This window comes from Pantherophis guttatus, chromosome 1 (assembly GCF_059756535.1).
Source record: "Pantherophis guttatus breed Tessera chromosome 1, ASM5975653v1, whole genome shotgun sequence".
Classification (NCBI taxonomy): Eukaryota; Metazoa; Chordata; class Lepidosauria; order Squamata; family Colubridae; genus Pantherophis; species Pantherophis guttatus.
Window position 1 is genome coordinate 30,049,291 of NC_142063.1, and position 16,746 is coordinate 30,066,036.

The 16,746-nt window shown below is 39.2% G+C and overlaps 1 protein-coding gene across 3 annotated transcripts in view; it reads left to right on the plus strand.

Moving 5' to 3' along the window:
* SAMD4A (sterile alpha motif domain containing 4A) overlaps positions 1–13,875 on the plus strand; it is a 147,031-nt gene extending 133,156 nt beyond the window's left edge. For all 3 annotated transcript variants that reach the window (XM_034433415.3, XM_034433414.3, XM_034433416.3), the window contains 3 exons: positions 2,601–2,727; positions 5,130–5,213; positions 9,887–13,875. In XM_034433415.3, the coding sequence (XP_034289306.2) occupies positions 2,601–2,727; positions 5,130–5,213; positions 9,887–9,915 (240 nt within the window). In that variant the 3' untranslated portion in view covers positions 9,916–13,875. The remainder of the gene's footprint in view (positions 1–2,600; positions 2,728–5,129; positions 5,214–9,886) is intronic.
* The last annotated feature ends 2,871 nt before the right edge of the window (positions 13,876–16,746 follow it).

A 16,746-nucleotide genomic window follows, 5' to 3' on the forward strand; every position in this document is an offset into this window, starting at 1 on the left:
TATCAATTGTGGAGCCGACCAGCAACAAGGAACTGCAGCAGAGGGATGAAAGAGCCACATGCGGCTCCAGAGCCACGGATTGCTGACCCCTGACCAAGGTTATGGTTGTCCCAAAGATGCTTTTTTAAAAGGGAAGTGGACTTTTTTGTTTTTTTTTTTCTTTGAAAGCATTTCACTTCTCATCGAATGTTTTCAAGGAAAAAAAACAAGGAAGTCAAGATGCCTTTTGGAAGAGCACTTTTGGGTCAATGGGAAAAGCTGGATTCTCTTTACAACTATGTGATTTTCTTATTACTGCATTGATTTGCTTAACAATTGTGGGAGGAATGTCATAGAATTGGGCACGCCTTATTTAGCAATGGAAAATCTGGTCCCAATTGGAATCATAAGCTGAGAACTATCTGTATATCTTGCAAATGTCAATGCTGAAAGAAACATGCATTCATTTCATTGCCGTGAGACTGTTTTCTTTGGAGCATCTGGCAGGCAGTTGTTGAAAACTGATAGTCTTTAATCTAAAACTGTCTATCCAAAGATGGCACTCTTCAGAAAAAGTGACTTTTAACTGCCGGAATTCCTAGGGTCTGTGCGGGAGTCTTGGGCATTATACTATAATCCCTGCACATGTGCATTTGTCCATTTGAGGAAAAGCTGATCTAAAATCACAATCGCAAGCTCTACATGTGTATGATTCAGAGTATGTATTTTTTTTTTCTTTTATGGAAAAGAAAAAGTATTTATCACTCACCTAAAGTTCCTTTGTTACTCTCTTTCCAGTTTCCTTCTTGGACTAAACTGAACACTCTTACATTGAATTTTCAGTTTAAAAACGAAAAATGAAAGTGATTGCGCTGGCCAAAATAGTCTGCAGGCATTTCCTGTTTTCACTGTTTTCAGTGCTGTAAAGAGGTCCTGTAAAGGGGATGAGGGTTGCCGAGGGAGGAAAAATAAAATGTTTTGAGTGCAGGAGAGATGGGCCATTGGTAGGGACTGATGTTCTTAGTCTGGCCTGCTCAAAAAGCAAACGCAGCATTTGGTAGGTTAAACTGAAACTGTATAGAAGAAACACAAGCAAGTGTGTGAATTACAGTTACAAGTTTGGTGAATTTGAAGAGTTCCTGTCTTCAAAAAAAAGGGTGGGGGGAAACAGACCGAGGGAACTACAGATCAATCAGCCCAATACAAATACCTGGGAAGATACTGGAAAAAAAATAACCATAAAAAAACTAAACAAGATGGGATCCAGTTTGTTTTATGCAGAAACATAGACAAAAACACATCCAACAAGGGACTCCATCCATCTTAAGCCAAAATCTGGGGAAACAATCAAGGATAGTGTAAGTAGTCAGGGAATGGAAATGATCCAGTGTTCCAGTTTCCTCTGTCTATTTTTGTCCCGGGCTGAAAAGACAAAAGAGACGTCTTACTAGAGAATGAAGTCAATGGCAGCAGCACTCATGGCCCTTCAGTGTGATCCAACCAGATATCATTGAAATTGTTCATTAGTCAGATATAATAAAATCAATACAGGTAGTCCTTGATCAATGACCACAGTTGGGACTAGAATTTCCACTGCTAAGCAAGGCAGTTGTTAATGAGTCATGCCCAACTTTTTTGTCATGGTCGCTAAATGAATTACTGCAGTTGTTAAATGGATGAGATGGTCATTAAGTGAATCCAGCTTCTTGCACTGACTTGGCTTGTTGGAAGCTGCTGGGAAGATTGCAAACGGTGATCACATGACCCCCACGGTTGCTGCATCTGTCATAAATATATATGCCAGTTGTCAAATGCCCAGATTTTGATCATGTTATTGTGGGGTTGCTGCAACAGTCGTAAGTGTGAGGTCCGGTTGTAAATTACTTTTTTCAGTGCTGTTGTGATTTCAAACAGTCCTCCAACCTGATTCAAATTTCAAACCTCCTCTAACCCAGAGGTCTCCAGCCTTGGCAACTTTAAGGCTTCCAGAGTTCAGCAAAGCTGGCTGAGGAATTCTGGGAGTTGAAGTCCACAAGTCTTAAAGTTGCCAAGGTTGGAGACCAATGGTGGAATTCAAATTTTTTTTACTATCGGTTCTATGGGCGTGGCTGGGGAAGGATATTGCAAAATCCCCATTCCCTCCCCATTCCTGGGGGAAGGATATTGCAAAATCTCCATGCCCACCCCACTCTGGGGCCAGCCAGAGGTGGTATTTGCCGGTTCTCTGAACTACTCAAAATTTCTGCTACCAGTTCTCCACAACCTGCTGAATAGCACTCCTGTTGGAGACCCCTGCTCTAACCTACTTCAAATGCATTTGCCCATACAGGTAGTAAGTGATTGTAAGTTTTGAGGGCTACCGTATGCGCAGATGCATTTCAAGCCAGTTGGAGAAGGTTCCATCAAATTACGGAAGGACGGAAGAGTTCCTGAAATGAACTGTTTTGCTGCCCTCTTTCCAAAAAAAGAGCAATTGTCCTTTTTCTGCTGAAATCTGGCACAGTAGCAAATTGGCCTTCTTGTATAATTCTAGGGATTGTAATGTTGCTGGGGACCCTTGCCTTTTTTGCATTTATGGCTTGCCTTATTTTAATGGCGCATGCTCTGTGGTCTCTCCATAGAATCTTTGGTTTGCAAATCCAGGAGGAAGTAACAGTATGCCCAGCCGAAGCCATAGTTCTGTACAGAGGACCCGTTCACTGCCTGTCCACACCTCTCCTCAGACAATGCTTATGTTTCAGCAACCTGGTAAGTCTCACCAGTTTCCTTCTTTCTCGGGGCTTAATCACCTTCTTATTTCCCCACTGAAAGAGTGATGGACATGTGAAAAGTACCATATGGCTTGTTAACAATTCCTTTGGGAAGACCTTTAAAAGTAATGATTTGGCAAGGCTAGAAAGGGATGAACTCTTCCCCCACCCCACCTTTTGTGTCAGGTTGAATAGAAATAGGTAATTTTCCTCTTGAGCTGAAAAACAAATCACTATTGAACTCTGGATTAATAGTCATCTGTCATGATTTGTATAGTGGTTATTTTTAGCGTAATGCAGGAAAATTATCTTGAGTTTTTTGGTACCAGCTCCTATTTACTTTGATGAAACAAATTTTCATTGAATTTATTGTGGAGAAATTGTGCATTTTGATGAAATTCTCAGAGTGAGCTAGGGTGTTCTTGAACAAATCTTGAATAAATCACAATAAATAAATAAACTTAGTTATGAGGAGGCCAACAGATAGGAGCCATCCCACTGGCTTCCCGCTTTTCCTTTAAACCCTCTAGGACAGGGGTCTCCAACTTTGGCAACTTTAAAAAGCTGGCTAAAGAATTCTGGGAGTTGAAGTCCACAAGTCTTAAAGTTGCCAAGGTTGGACACCCCCTGCTCTAGGAAAACTTCATGAGGGAACTCCTTCCATGGAGCTTTTTCAGACTGGGAAATGGGGGCAGTGAGGGAGACCTTAAAATGGTAAGAATAAGAAGGATAATAGAAAATAACGCCAACAATAACATTACTGTCCCTTCCAAGAACCCAGTAAAACACTATTTGGAGAAATTCAAAAGAAATTCTGAGGCATCTTGAAAATAAGATAGAAAAACAGGAGCCTAATTCATGGGAAAAGAAACTTAAGAAATTGCAATACAGATCGTCCTCGACTTATGACCACAATTGAACCCAAAATGTCCATTGCTAAGCAAGGCAGCTGTTAAGTGAATTTTGCCTCATTTTACGACCTTTCTTGCCACAGTTGTTAAGTGAATCACTGCGATTGTTAAGTAACACAGTTGTTAATTGAATCTGGATTCCCCATTGACTTTGCTTGTCAAAAGATCACACAAAGTGATCCCATGACCCTGGACTCTGCAGCCATCATACATGCATGCCAGTTGCATCTAAATTTTGATCCTATGACCATGGGCTGCTGCATCAATTGTAAATGTGAAAATGGTCATAAGTCACTTTTTTCAGTGCTATTGTAACTTCAAACGGTCACTAAACAAATGGTTGCAAGTCAAGGACTACATGTACAGATTCTGGCACAGCATTAGTTTATTAATATTTACTATTTTAATGTTTTATCGTGTTTAATGTATTATCAGTTTATTTGGTTGTAATCCACCTAGAATCGCCTCTAGGTGAGATGGGAATAAATTCATTATTTACTTATAGAGAACTATTCCCACAAAAAAATGCTGATGGAAGGGGCAAACCCTGCCAGCAACAAATCCTCTTCAAGTTTTGGGAAAAACAATTTTGATTCCCAAAAGTTGTTACTGGGCTCTACCCTCTTTAATTGTTTCTGTTGAAATAAGTGGGGATATTTACAAGGAATATCATGTTAAACTATGACTTATTTAACCATAGTTTATTAAGCCCCACTTAGCAGAGTTCAAAAATCATGCTAAATTGAATTAATGATTTGCAGATACCATGCAGGATGCTAACAAATCACAAATAAATAAATGATTTATGGTATCATTTAGAGTTCATAATGGCTGGGAGTTACACAGAATGAAGTCAGAATGAAATAAACCTCATTATGACTTACCATGTCCTGGGAATATACTGAAAAGTTAGGGATATGGAGCAATCAGCTTCTAGATTTTTGTAACAGGGATTTGAATGGTGAATTCTGGAGAAAGATCTCATCGTAAGATGTCAAGTATTGTGAACAAGAGGAAAGTTAGAGGTGGCGTCAAATTGGCTCAGTCTCTGTGAACTCCGTGAACAAAAGCACAATTTGTTCCTAACTTTATTTTTAAAAAATTGAAAGTGTTTTATTCATCCATTTGTTTCTGTGCCCAATTGTGCATCTTTCTCCATAGCATGTTGTTGTCTTCTGTCTTAATTAGCCTCTTTGGTAGACATAGGTATTGCAAGGAATTGAAATCTTATTATAATTCATCTCCTTGGCTAGAGTTAATTGTCCCTTGCTGGTGGGATTATACCATCTTCAGATTGCTTCAAAATTATCTAGAAGAATTGAGAGAATTTTTGTTGAGCCTAAAGTGAGAAAGTCCTCTTTTTTTCCTTAAAAAAAATCACACCTTGCAATAGCTATACCCTAAAGTTCTATTTAGCTAGAGGAAAAACCTTTCAAATAATAGTGGCAGTTCTCATCTGCTATATTTAGTCCTCTCGTTATCTTTGCAGAGTTCCAAGTCCCAGTGACAGAACCCGATATCAATAATAGGCTGGAGTCCTTGTGCCTGAGTATGACTGAACATGCCCTAGGAGGTAAAAGCTATTATTTTTTTCTTCTCTCTTTTATGCTCAGATTAAAATTGCATCAAGCCTTTCTGATACTGTGATCCCCAAGGCTCAGACTCCTGCTACGTGGGTAATAGGGATTTAATATTTGAAAGCTGCATGTATGCAAACTCTTACTTTTGCCATCGGAGTGGTAATCTTTGCAGTTTCAGACTTTCCTTCTCCATTAGGCACATCAGCAGCTGGACATTAATTCAGCTTTAATCCAACCACATTAGAAGCATTAGTGCTATTTGTACTTGTTCTCTGATCTTCCCCAATAGCTCATCAAGTTGCTTCCAACCTGGGGGTTCACCTGCCAGTATAATGTTGACTTTGTCCTGATTGGGAATGTCTGTGTTTCTGGAAAAATACTAGAGCTTGTTTGTCCCAAAGGTGCTTTTTGAAGAGGCATCTAGACTTTCTGGTTTTTCTTTGAAGCTGTTTTGCTTCTCATCCAAGAAACTTCTTCAGACAGAAAGTCCAGTGGCCTCTTGAAAAAGCACCTTTGGAACGACCATGACTTGGATGACCGGGAATCTCCATAAACAACTCCATAGACAAATAGAGTATGTTGCCACTTTCTCCAGTAGATCATATTCCTCATCTATCATCTGCCCATTATCTATGTCTCAGGTTGGTCTGGAACAGGGGTGGGTTCTACTTACCTTTTCTACCGGTTCACAACGGGGCCGCGCATGCGCAGAAGCGTTTTGATGACATCGGGGTGGGTGGGCGGAGCCTCCTTCTGGTTTTACTACCGGTTCTATAGAACCGGTCCGAAGCGGGGGCAACCCGCCACTGGTCTGGAAGCATCCAGGTCAAGGCTTCAAGATTTGATTCAGAGGGTTGCTTTGTCTCTTCAAGTGGTATGCACAATCCTAATATTTATCATGGTTATCAGTATTTTCCATCCCATCTACTCAATGAGCTTAATGCATCAATTATAAGAAGAGTAAATTCACATAGAGTTAAAACAAATACTAAAAACACTCAAGGGTATCCACAGGGCATGGTTAAAAAAAAAAAAAAAGTAGCCATAACAGTGCATTCAAAACTCTGCCTTTTTAAAAATGTTTCACACATAAATAAAAGCATGCAGAGCTTTTCTCAAACCATCATGGCCACCATCTTCCATTTTGGCCCATATCCTACAAACAGTCCTGAAAACATTCATTAGGAGCAACCGTTGCTAAAATCAATAAAAGCAGTAGAAATCCAAACAGGAGACCCCTAGAAGATGAATCAGAATTTTAATGTGTAACCAGAAAGGAGATGAAGCTGATGGTTTTTACATTCATGATACAAAATCATTCACTCTCAACCCAACCCACCTCACAGGGTTGTTATGGGGAAAAGAGGAAGAAGAAGGTGTGTTGGATATGTTTGCCACCTTGAGTTATTTGTAAAAATATTGAAGGGAAGATATAAATAAAAATAATAATATAACGGCAAATTCATTTCATTATTGTATGTGCAAATGTCCTGAGATTTTCCTGGTTTCTAAAAGAACTTCAGTTGGGTTGGTAGAAAAGGAAGGGGAAAAAACCTTCTTTTGCTTTTAAAAGACAACTTGCTGAGATATTTCATAACAAGACTCTGCTCCCTATACATTGTTTTTATTCTGGAAAGATCAAGCAGGGATTGTCCTCTACATAACATCTTAAAGAGAGAGAAAAGGATTGTTTGAACTGATTTTTTTTCCACATGAACATTAAGCAAGATAGGATGGGTTTTTTTTCTGTTAGGAAAAAACAGTAGAAGAAATGAAAGCTAGATATTGGACCCACAAACGTTTGTTTGACTAACCACATTAACAAGGAGAACCTTAATAGCTGGCCTTGGAATAGGCGACGATTAAATATAGTTGTGGGACTAAGGATGGACCAGCTGTCTCCATCCTTAACAAAACCCACTGTGTGTCTCCTCCATATGTGCTTACGTAACTTACAAGCCACAGCCGTACCAGCAGACTTCAAAAGTATTTCCTCTGTCTCGTTCCTGTGCTAAATGGAGAACATTATGCAGGTTTGGGAGTTAGAAGGAAGGGGGGAGGCAGGAGGTGAAGTTTAAATAGACAGTGGCTCCAAAGTTTAAATAGACAGCGGCTCCTTTCCATTTCTTTTGCCCTCTTTGAAGTTGTCCAGTGTAGGGCTACCAGATCTAAGCTGCAAAAAGACTACCGTATTCATCAATAATGACTAGATAATATTGAAGACATACAGAAAAGTTTTAACTTCTCTGTCATCTAGGGGTTGTCCAGCTTTTTGCAGCCCAGATCTATTGATGCACTTTAAAGATACACAGTAGAAAGTATTGAGAGATAGAGGCATGGTTCATCACGAGGACACACAGTATTGTGGCTTCTTTTGGACACTGAGGATGATAAAGGATGCCTTGTGTATCAGAATCAAGCCAGCTGTGGTTTATTCTGTTCAATCATGGTCACAAAAACCATTGTTTAGCACAGTGTTTCTCAACCTTGGAAGCTTGAAGATGGGTGGACTTCAACTCCCAGAATCCCCCAGCCAGCAGCGCTGGCTGGGGGATTCTGGGAGTTGAAGTCCACCCATCTTCAAGCTTCCAAGGTTGAGAAGCACTGGTTTAGCACAATGTGTGAACCAGTCTTTGATGCAGTTGAAAGCCACCAAATAGAAATTTGTACTGCTGAATGAAGACATTTATCTTAAAACAGAGAAAGCCACAAGGTTCTTTAAGGTGACAATTATAAAGCTACCAACTGTCCAAGTGTAAAATGGTCACTAATAAAATACATAGTGCAACTAGTGATTTTTTTAAAAAAAAAACAACTTTAATAAATAAATTGAACCTTTGTTTATCCACTCCAGTACATAGGAAAGGAACCACATCATTACCTCCTGCCTGTAGATAATCCCAGGTTCGTTGTCTATCAATTCTAGCTAAAAGACACTGATTGTATTAGAATAGCTGAGCAATAAGCCTTACCTGGTAAAAAGTATTTTATTCTTTTCTTGAGGAGCTACCAAGAGAAAGGAGGGAAAGAAGCTGGTGTCAGAAGGTTAACAACTACTTGTTATTAAAGGCAAATCCACACAGTGATTTTGATGGAGTTACAAGGGTTGTTTTGGATGAGTGGATGGATGAATGAATGTGCTTTGGTGTTCTTTTTGCTACTAGTCATAGATCGCCATCTGTTGGATTTGCTGAAGCATTGTCCCCATAATGGCACGTAGAATGGTATCTCATTCACATAATATTGCAATGCTGAACAAATTGGAACAGGAATGAGTTTGGGACAGAAAAGGATTCCTGCTCTTGTCTCGATTTGTCTTGTTCAAGTCCCCACTGAATCCAATTGATTAGAATGATTGTTACTTCACTTCCTTTCTGGGAATCAGTCTTCAAGATACCAAGATACCAGTCTACCAAGAGCCTTGGTAGTACAAGGGTTTAAGGCACCCTGTTATTAAGCTGGTTATTAAGACCAGCTGCCTGCAATTACTGCAGGGTTCGAATCTCACCAAGGCTCAAGGTTGACTCAGCCTTCCATCCTTTCTAAGGTAGGTGAAATGGGGACCCAGTTTGTGGGGACAATAAGCTGACTTTGTATAAATATATACAAAAGGATGAAGGCTATTGCTGAGCACATTGTAAGCCGCCCTGAGTCTTCGGAGAAGGGCGGCATATAAATCAAATTAAAAAAAAAAAAAGATGATGCCAGAGCTACCGTAGGAATGATTGGCCTTTTGAGGCAGTATGTGCCATTATTTGATTTTGTATAAAGCTGTGTCTCCTCATCATTAAAGTTACAATGTTATTTTTGGGGTGATCTTCTCTTGCAAGCTTTCCTATGGAAATACTGAAATCTAATGAGATTAGATATTCTTGCAAAGGCTTGGCCATGTACAAATATTTAGCTTTTTGTGGTTACTATTGAGCAACATCCTGGATATTGTGGCAACTCAGGAGGCAGTACTGCCAACCTCCCAATCTGGAAAGTCTACTTTGATTGATTTAACCTGACCATCTGATTCAACATCTTCCCAAGAGAAACCAAAGTAATATTGGGATAGCACTGCAATTTATCCATTTGCAGTTTCTCCCAGCATTGCTTTGTTGGAGAAAGACTTGTGATGGATAGGAGATATTTCCCAGTGGGCTGTATTTTTACCTATGATCCTCATTGCCAGATGTATCAGAGGAAGGACTTGGTGGGAAGGGGTGGAAACATTCATTTATTTATTTATTTTATTTATTAGTTCGATTTATATGCCGCCCTTTTCCGGAGACTCAGGGCAGCTTACAATGCATTAAGCAATAGCCTTCATACCTTTGTATATAACTGCGTAGTAGGGCTTTTTGGCCCCCCAAAGCGGTGTTCTATTTTATACAAAGTCAACTTATTGCCCCCACAAACCATTTTACCTACCTCGGAAGGATGGAAGGCTGAGTCAACCTTGAGCCTGGTGAGAATTGAACCCGCAGTAATTGCAGGCAGCTGGCAGCTAAGTGCTACTTTAACAGCAGTTTAGTCTGCTGCGCCACCAAGGCTCATGCCTTACTTCACAAAAAAAAGGGCAGGTCTTTGCATTACTCTATCCTCCTTGCTTCTGAATTGGAAAGCCATCTGCTGTTCCTTTTGGGCAATGGGTTATCTAACAATGTCCAAATCCTTACAGATGGTGTTGACAGAACCTCAACTATCTAGAAGATGGAAGAATCTGCAGTGACAACGCTGGCCGTGAGAAAATTTGGCTGCTGGACCAGTGGTAGATTTCATGATGAGTCCCTTGTCATGCTAAGGATCCCTGGAGATACATTGCATCCTTTCATTGCTGTTTCCTTCTGTTCTTCTTTCTGCCTTCTCTCTCTTCTCCATCTCTGTTTCCATTGTGAAGGGCTGCTTATCTTAATGGTTATGTCAGAAGCAACACAGCAATTGTGTCATCAGAGATAGCACATACACACAAAAACAACAACTTGGAGTAAACAAAACAAGTTGGGGGACTTCACCTAAGGGCTGGCATCCCGGTGCATGTCTTAAAAGTATCTAAGGGCAGGCATCTTAATAGCAAGGGAATAGGCAGGAGGTCTCCAGTGGAAATGGGGGGGGGGTGTTTGATGCAAGTCTTCTGTATGAAGAAGGAGACCTTTAAGTATATTATTGACGTATGGTCAAGAAGAAGGGACTTGCACATTGTTTGTCTGTAAATATGAGCTGTATTTCACTGACATTCAAACCACAATGGGAGCTGTGGTTTCATTGAGTGGGATAGAAAGGAAACTCAAAAGGCCAATTGGTTTTGCCTCAGTTACATTAAAAAAACTAGCTTTGAATCCTGAGCATTGTTTACATATGAAGGCGGATAGAAAAGAGCATGTTGCACATGCTTCAAACTCCACCTTCCTTCTTCTGCAGAGAAACAATGGGGTAAAGCCAGCCTAGTTTCCACACTTGTCCTGGAGAGCCATCTTGCATGGCCAAAATCCCTGCTGCTCTGGGAAACTACCAGTGCCCCAGTCCCAATTGCCAAATTCCTGTATGAGATTGTATGTATGTGGTGCAAATAAAATCTCTTGAGACATCTAGTGGCTGGGATAAGGGCGCCCCCAGAAGGAAGGGATACCAGCAGTTTTGGCTAGAAGCAAGTCAAAGCCTTCTGATCTTGGAGGAACCAGGGATTCCCACTTTCCTTCTCATTTTGCCATTAATAATAGATCTTTTGCATGGTACCTGTGTGTGTGTGCGTGTGCGTGTGCGTGCGCGTGTGTGTATAATTTTTTTTTTCTTTTTGGCGTCATAGCAGGTTTTGCCTTTTTAAATAATGTCAAGTTTCTAGAGAATTTCAGACACTTATAACTTTTTTCTTGACTTTCCAAGCTGGGCCAGAGCAGGATGCCAAAGAAATGTTGTAGAGCAGAAAGAAGAAAAGTTGAAGAGAGGGTTTTGTTCCTTTGATTTTGTGTGAATGAGAGAGATAGAATTTTAAAGGTGCTTCATTGAAATTTGGCATTGACATCTTGAGCATTGGGATGCTCAAGAATAGCTTTATGAAAGTTAGTATCATCTTAGAGAACATTGCTCTAAACATATATTTTTTTATGAAAAAGCAGAGGTATATACACCATGAAGATTTCTTCTTGATCTTGGTTTGGTAGCATTTGGAATTCAGAAGTTAGGGAAGCAAATTTACAACATCTGTTCCACCCCTAACTCTACCCCTGTTCCAAAGCGTTATCTAGATAACAACTAAGAAACAATTAGCAAAATAGCATTATGATTGCAGCCTCACAACTGTTGTGTTGTAATCCAAAAATGAATAACAGTGTGCACCAGCTGCAATTGCTTCCAAGCATCTCTACAGGCTGATTTGACCCTAGAGAAAATTAAAGGGAAAAATAAGGTGCCTTAAGCCTCTATGAGCAAAGATATTTAGTTAACACCTTAAACCTGCCAATTACCAGCAAGGCCAAAATGCTGAGGACTTTAGCTATGCTCACAAACAGAGAACCCTCATGCTGGTCTCTGCTTTAACCCACATTTTTCCACTTCTATACTAATTATGTGCTGAGAGGAAGAGACTGCTTTTAAACAGATATATGTGCATGCATGAAAATGCAATCTGTTCCAATGCATCACCTACCAGATAATAGCAAGTGATAAGGTGCCATTTAGAAATCAGTATTTTTGATCATAACAGTGCAGAAATAATTGATGCTTCAGCTCTATGATAACTGTCCAATCTATTCAATAACAAAATTACATTTTGGTATAATAACTTCCTGTTCCTCCTGTGGAAGAAAAATACCCATACATCTTCTTACCCAAAGATGCATCCTTAGTTCTTGGGTGGGTGGGTGTGAGAGAGAGGGAAAGATTGTGTGTGTGAGAGAGAATGCCAAGCAACAAACTGTATATAGTGAACAGTAATCCAGTTTGAAACTGGTTGCATTATCATGGCTTCTTGCACTAGGAATTGTAGTTTTGTGAAGGTGCTGAAGATTTGTCATAATGAAGCCTATGCTACAGATTTAAATTGGTTTGAAAGTACTGCTAAATAGGAATACTCCCTCCCTTTCCAGTTATGTGTCCCTTTCCATGGTTCTTTAATTTCAACTCCAATACAGAGGCAAATTTTCCAGGGTTCAAAGACATAAGAGTGCAGCCAGCGTGAAAGTGGACATGCCCAAAATATGATGCAGTCAGGCCTATTTCATTAAGTCTGTAGTGCAAATTACTGTGGGTTTTCTTTTCTTCCCCCAAACACAGAATCCGTTTTTGATAGTAGATATTTTTTTCCACCTAATCAAACCTAACATAGTGCCAAACATTTGCTGCTGCTACTGCTGCTGCTTTTTGGTTAGAAAAGGGAAGAAGCTAAAGGACTGCTTCTCAAACTCTGTTATTGTTTTATTTTATTTTTTTTTAATTGAGGCTATAAACAGAAGAGAGATCATAATGGGTTTTAGATAGCAGTATTTTAAAGAATTAAAACTGGTATTTCTGAATAAAAAGTGCCAAAATACCCTTTTGCTTTGCTTTATGTTTACTAGAATGCCTGTTAACATAAAAGGAAATGTTTTTACGTTTAGTAAAGAAGGAGTGCAGTGTTGGAGGAAAGATTTTGGAAAGTGATTTTTAAGGCACCTGAGAAAAGACATAATCTGCTAGGCTAGTTTTAGGCATAGGTTGTTTTGCAATTGATGGATTCACATACTTGTTCATTGCTGTAGATCAGCCTTTCCCAACTGTGGATTCATTGCAAATTCCCAACCAGCATGGTGTGTGTATATATGGCCATAGCAGTGAGAAATTCTGGGAGTTGTAGTACAACATATCTGGAAGAGACCAGGTTAGGTGAAGCTGCTGTGTAAAATAGGCTAATTGGTTGCGGTAGGATAATCGTCGGGAAAGCAGGTGGAATGGTGTAGAAAATAATTTGGATGTAGAAACTGAGGGAACAGTTCTGTAGACTTGACTATTTTGGAAGTCTATAAACTATGTACTCATGCAGGAATCTGGGCTGGGGGGGAGGAGAAGTAAAAAAAATAAGTTGTTCCTCAAAATCAGGGTGCTATTGTAGATTAAGGAAGCTTTAGTCCAGAGCTGTTCAATCTTAAAAACTTGAAGATTTGTGGAATTCAACTTCCAGAATTCACATCCGATCTGGCTGTGGAATTCTGGGAATCGAAGTCCACAGGTCTTCAAGTTGTCAAGATTGGATACCCCTGCTTTAGTCCACGTGTGTCTGGAGAGCACCACGTTAAGGAAATCTGGTCAAAATACTTAACAGATTTGAAATGTTTATTTATTCCTTTGCTGAATATAGAAAACAGAGGTTATCTGATTATTAAAATATATTATTTTGGATAGACATGTGACATAACTTGCTATGGCTGGTACCCATGTAAAATTCTGGTGTTAATAACCATATGCATTTTTTCTTCTTCTATTTTTCCCCCCTTTGGAAAAGAGAACTTATTTTCCATGAACACTGTGTGTAGGTACATTGCTAAGTTGAGCATGTTTTTTGTATCTTGTGTAATGAACAGAGGCTTCAGATACATTTTAGAAGCCACCATCCCTTCCTCTGAAATCCTGTATTGAGTGCAGGTAGAAAACACAGAAGATTAAAAAAAAAAAAAAACTCAACTATCCAAAATAAAATTAAATGTATTTATAAAAAAAAAATAGTTGCATGCTGAAGGCCATGGAAGTCAAATGTTTAGTATTTTTTTAAAAAGTGGCAGTGCCTTTCGTTTTTGTATTTACCATTTATTGCTCAATGCAACTGTTTTATAATAAGCAATTATATAATAGTTTCAGAAAATGCAAACTATTTCACTACATAGAAATGTGTGTTCTATTTTTTTTTCTTGTTCTCATTACAAGAGTGTGTAAGCTGGATACCTCTGCCTGCTCTGCGAGAGATAACTTTTACTATGCGGTTATCATGTATGAAATTTATATTGGTGCTTTTCTTTCTAGTGATTTATGACACTTGTTGAATGGGGAAATACAAATTTATGTAACATAATTGGGGGTGTGAGGGTAAGGGGATGAATTCTAGTTTTTATGCTGCTTTGAAATTTATTTGAGGGAATAGTAGTTGACGAGGAAAAATCCGGTAATGCAGTGGGTGAAGCATTTTCACACTTACTCTCTGCACTGTGATAACTTTCTGTACTGCAACCCAAAGCAGTTCAGCATTTTGAAGGGTCCTTGACTGTGATTCACAACAGAGAAATAAACTGTAGGCCTTAGTACTTGTTCTATGGCTAATTATTACCTTTAGAAAAGAGCCTGATTATATGGTGATGGGAGGTCATTGCCATTTGACGTGCTGCTTTGTCACCAATCAGCATGTACTCGTTCTCATTATCACTGTTAAATTCCCAATTATTGAAGCCCGATGTGAATTAGCCAGGATAACATTTTATGCCTTTCCGGCTCAGTGCCCAAAATGTCTAGTTACTCATTATTATTTAATGAGATTTAAAAATCGGTCATCAATACTCAACTTTGGCCTGTTTAAATAATAAACACACTTTATTGAGACTAGTAGCTTGGTTTAAAAAGGAATGTATTTCTGTTTTGTAGCATCTAATCCAAATGTTATCTCTAATCCAGTGTTTCTCAACCTTGGCAACTTAAAGATGTGCCGACTTCAACTCCCTGAATTTCCTAGCCAGCTATACTCGTTGAGGAATTATGGGAGTTGAAGTCCAAACATCTTCAAGTTGCCAAGGTTGAGAAACACTGATCTAATCTAATGGCTCTTTAAAGCACATAAAGGCTTTGGAGCTTCACACAAGAAGAGATTTATGGGCATCCACATAGAGCTCCATAAACAAACAGAGAGTAGGATTAATTGGAGGAGTTAGCATTCAGTAAGGCAAATGTCCTATCCATAGGTTACAAGACCCTGTGTTCATTTTGTGTGGTAGACTCAGAGGCATCTGCAAGTGGCTGTCACCAGTGGATGGGTAATGTAATCAACATTGTCCCAATGGAAGCTCCACTGCTTTGGTAGATGCAGTTGTGAAGTTGTAGGCATGTAAGAAAGGGGTAGAGCTTACCTTGAGCTGCTGCTTTTGTCCTTCTGATGAAAGCTTTTTATCTTGCAAATTACTCTGGACAAGCTTGGGTATTCAATCTCAAGAAGATTGCAAACTGCCTGCCATCAGGCAGCCTCTTTACATTCTCTAGACATTGAGCTTTGGCAGTGCCTTTTCCTCTTGTCTAAGATGAGGCGAAGAAATAAAAATATCCAAGAAAAAAATATATTTTTCTTTGTGCCGTTTGCTGCTCCTTTTTGGCAACTGGAACCTTTTCCAGTTTGAAACCAAGATTCAACCCTATTTTCCTTGTCTTTTCTTGGGAGCAGGCAGAAGAACGTTTCTTGCTGACCAGTTCTATTCCCTGAACAAAGAACTGTTTTGATGGGAGACATACAACTTTGTAGGTGTTTCCTTGTCTGTGGCTGCAGAATTATGCTCTGATTTAGCCCTAGAACCCAGGGCCCACCTTACAGTCAGTAAGCGTTTCTTAGCATTTCTCTTCTCCTGGGTTTCAACCAGCTAAATTAGAAGTTCTGAATGTTCTTGTTTCCCCTTCCTCATCTCATTTAGGATGAGTGACCTACGGGCACATACCCTGTCTCATTAGGTGTTGGCTTCAAGAGTGTTGCATCCTCTGTTTTCACTAGACGAGATGGGGAAGAGAAACAAAGAGATGTTCAGAAGAGTAGCAGGTCCACCTTTCTTGTAGCGTGTAGTGAATACAGTCCCCTTCCTGCCTCTCCCATCAAGGGTTTTCTGGATGTGCCTGATTCTAAGAAGTAGAAAGAGTAGATCTTGTAGAAAGTATAATTTGCACACAGCTATGATAACACTAAAGTTGATTTTATACAAGTCATCAAAGTTTGCAAAGTGAGTTTTATTTTTTGTATTCCTTTAATCTTTACTTAAAAGGTGAATGTGTATTCCTCTGGGAGGAATTGCAAGAAAACAGGAATGTTAATAAATGTTTAAAAATAAAACAGAATACTTCCTCCCTTATTAATATATAACCCCTTATGTATTTATGCCTACTGTAAGCAACTGAAACAGCTTGGATTTCCATTTTGTTGCATGCCTGCTATCGGCAAAAATGAAAAAAAGAGCCTTCTATTGTACATGCATGCATTTTAGTCTTGATCTCTTTCTTTCTGTTTTATTTTATTTTATTTTGGTTAGGGGGAAGCGTGTATTTCCCCTGCATAAAGTTAGTGCACAAAGAAATATTTTTGCCTAGTTAATGTTGCCAAGCAATGCATATTTTTAAAAGAAATTTGTCATATATGGAAATAGCATGTTTGTTTACATGTATCAGCTTCCTGATTAATCAGAAGAAGAAGGAGGGGCAGGGAAAAAGTCTAATGTTTGGGGAATGCTGTAATTTCTTTGCAAGTGTACAGTTTTCAATTTGTTGTTATTACTGGTGAAAACACCCTTGTGATTTCAACTTGCTACAATATATATTTATTACTCGTTCTCC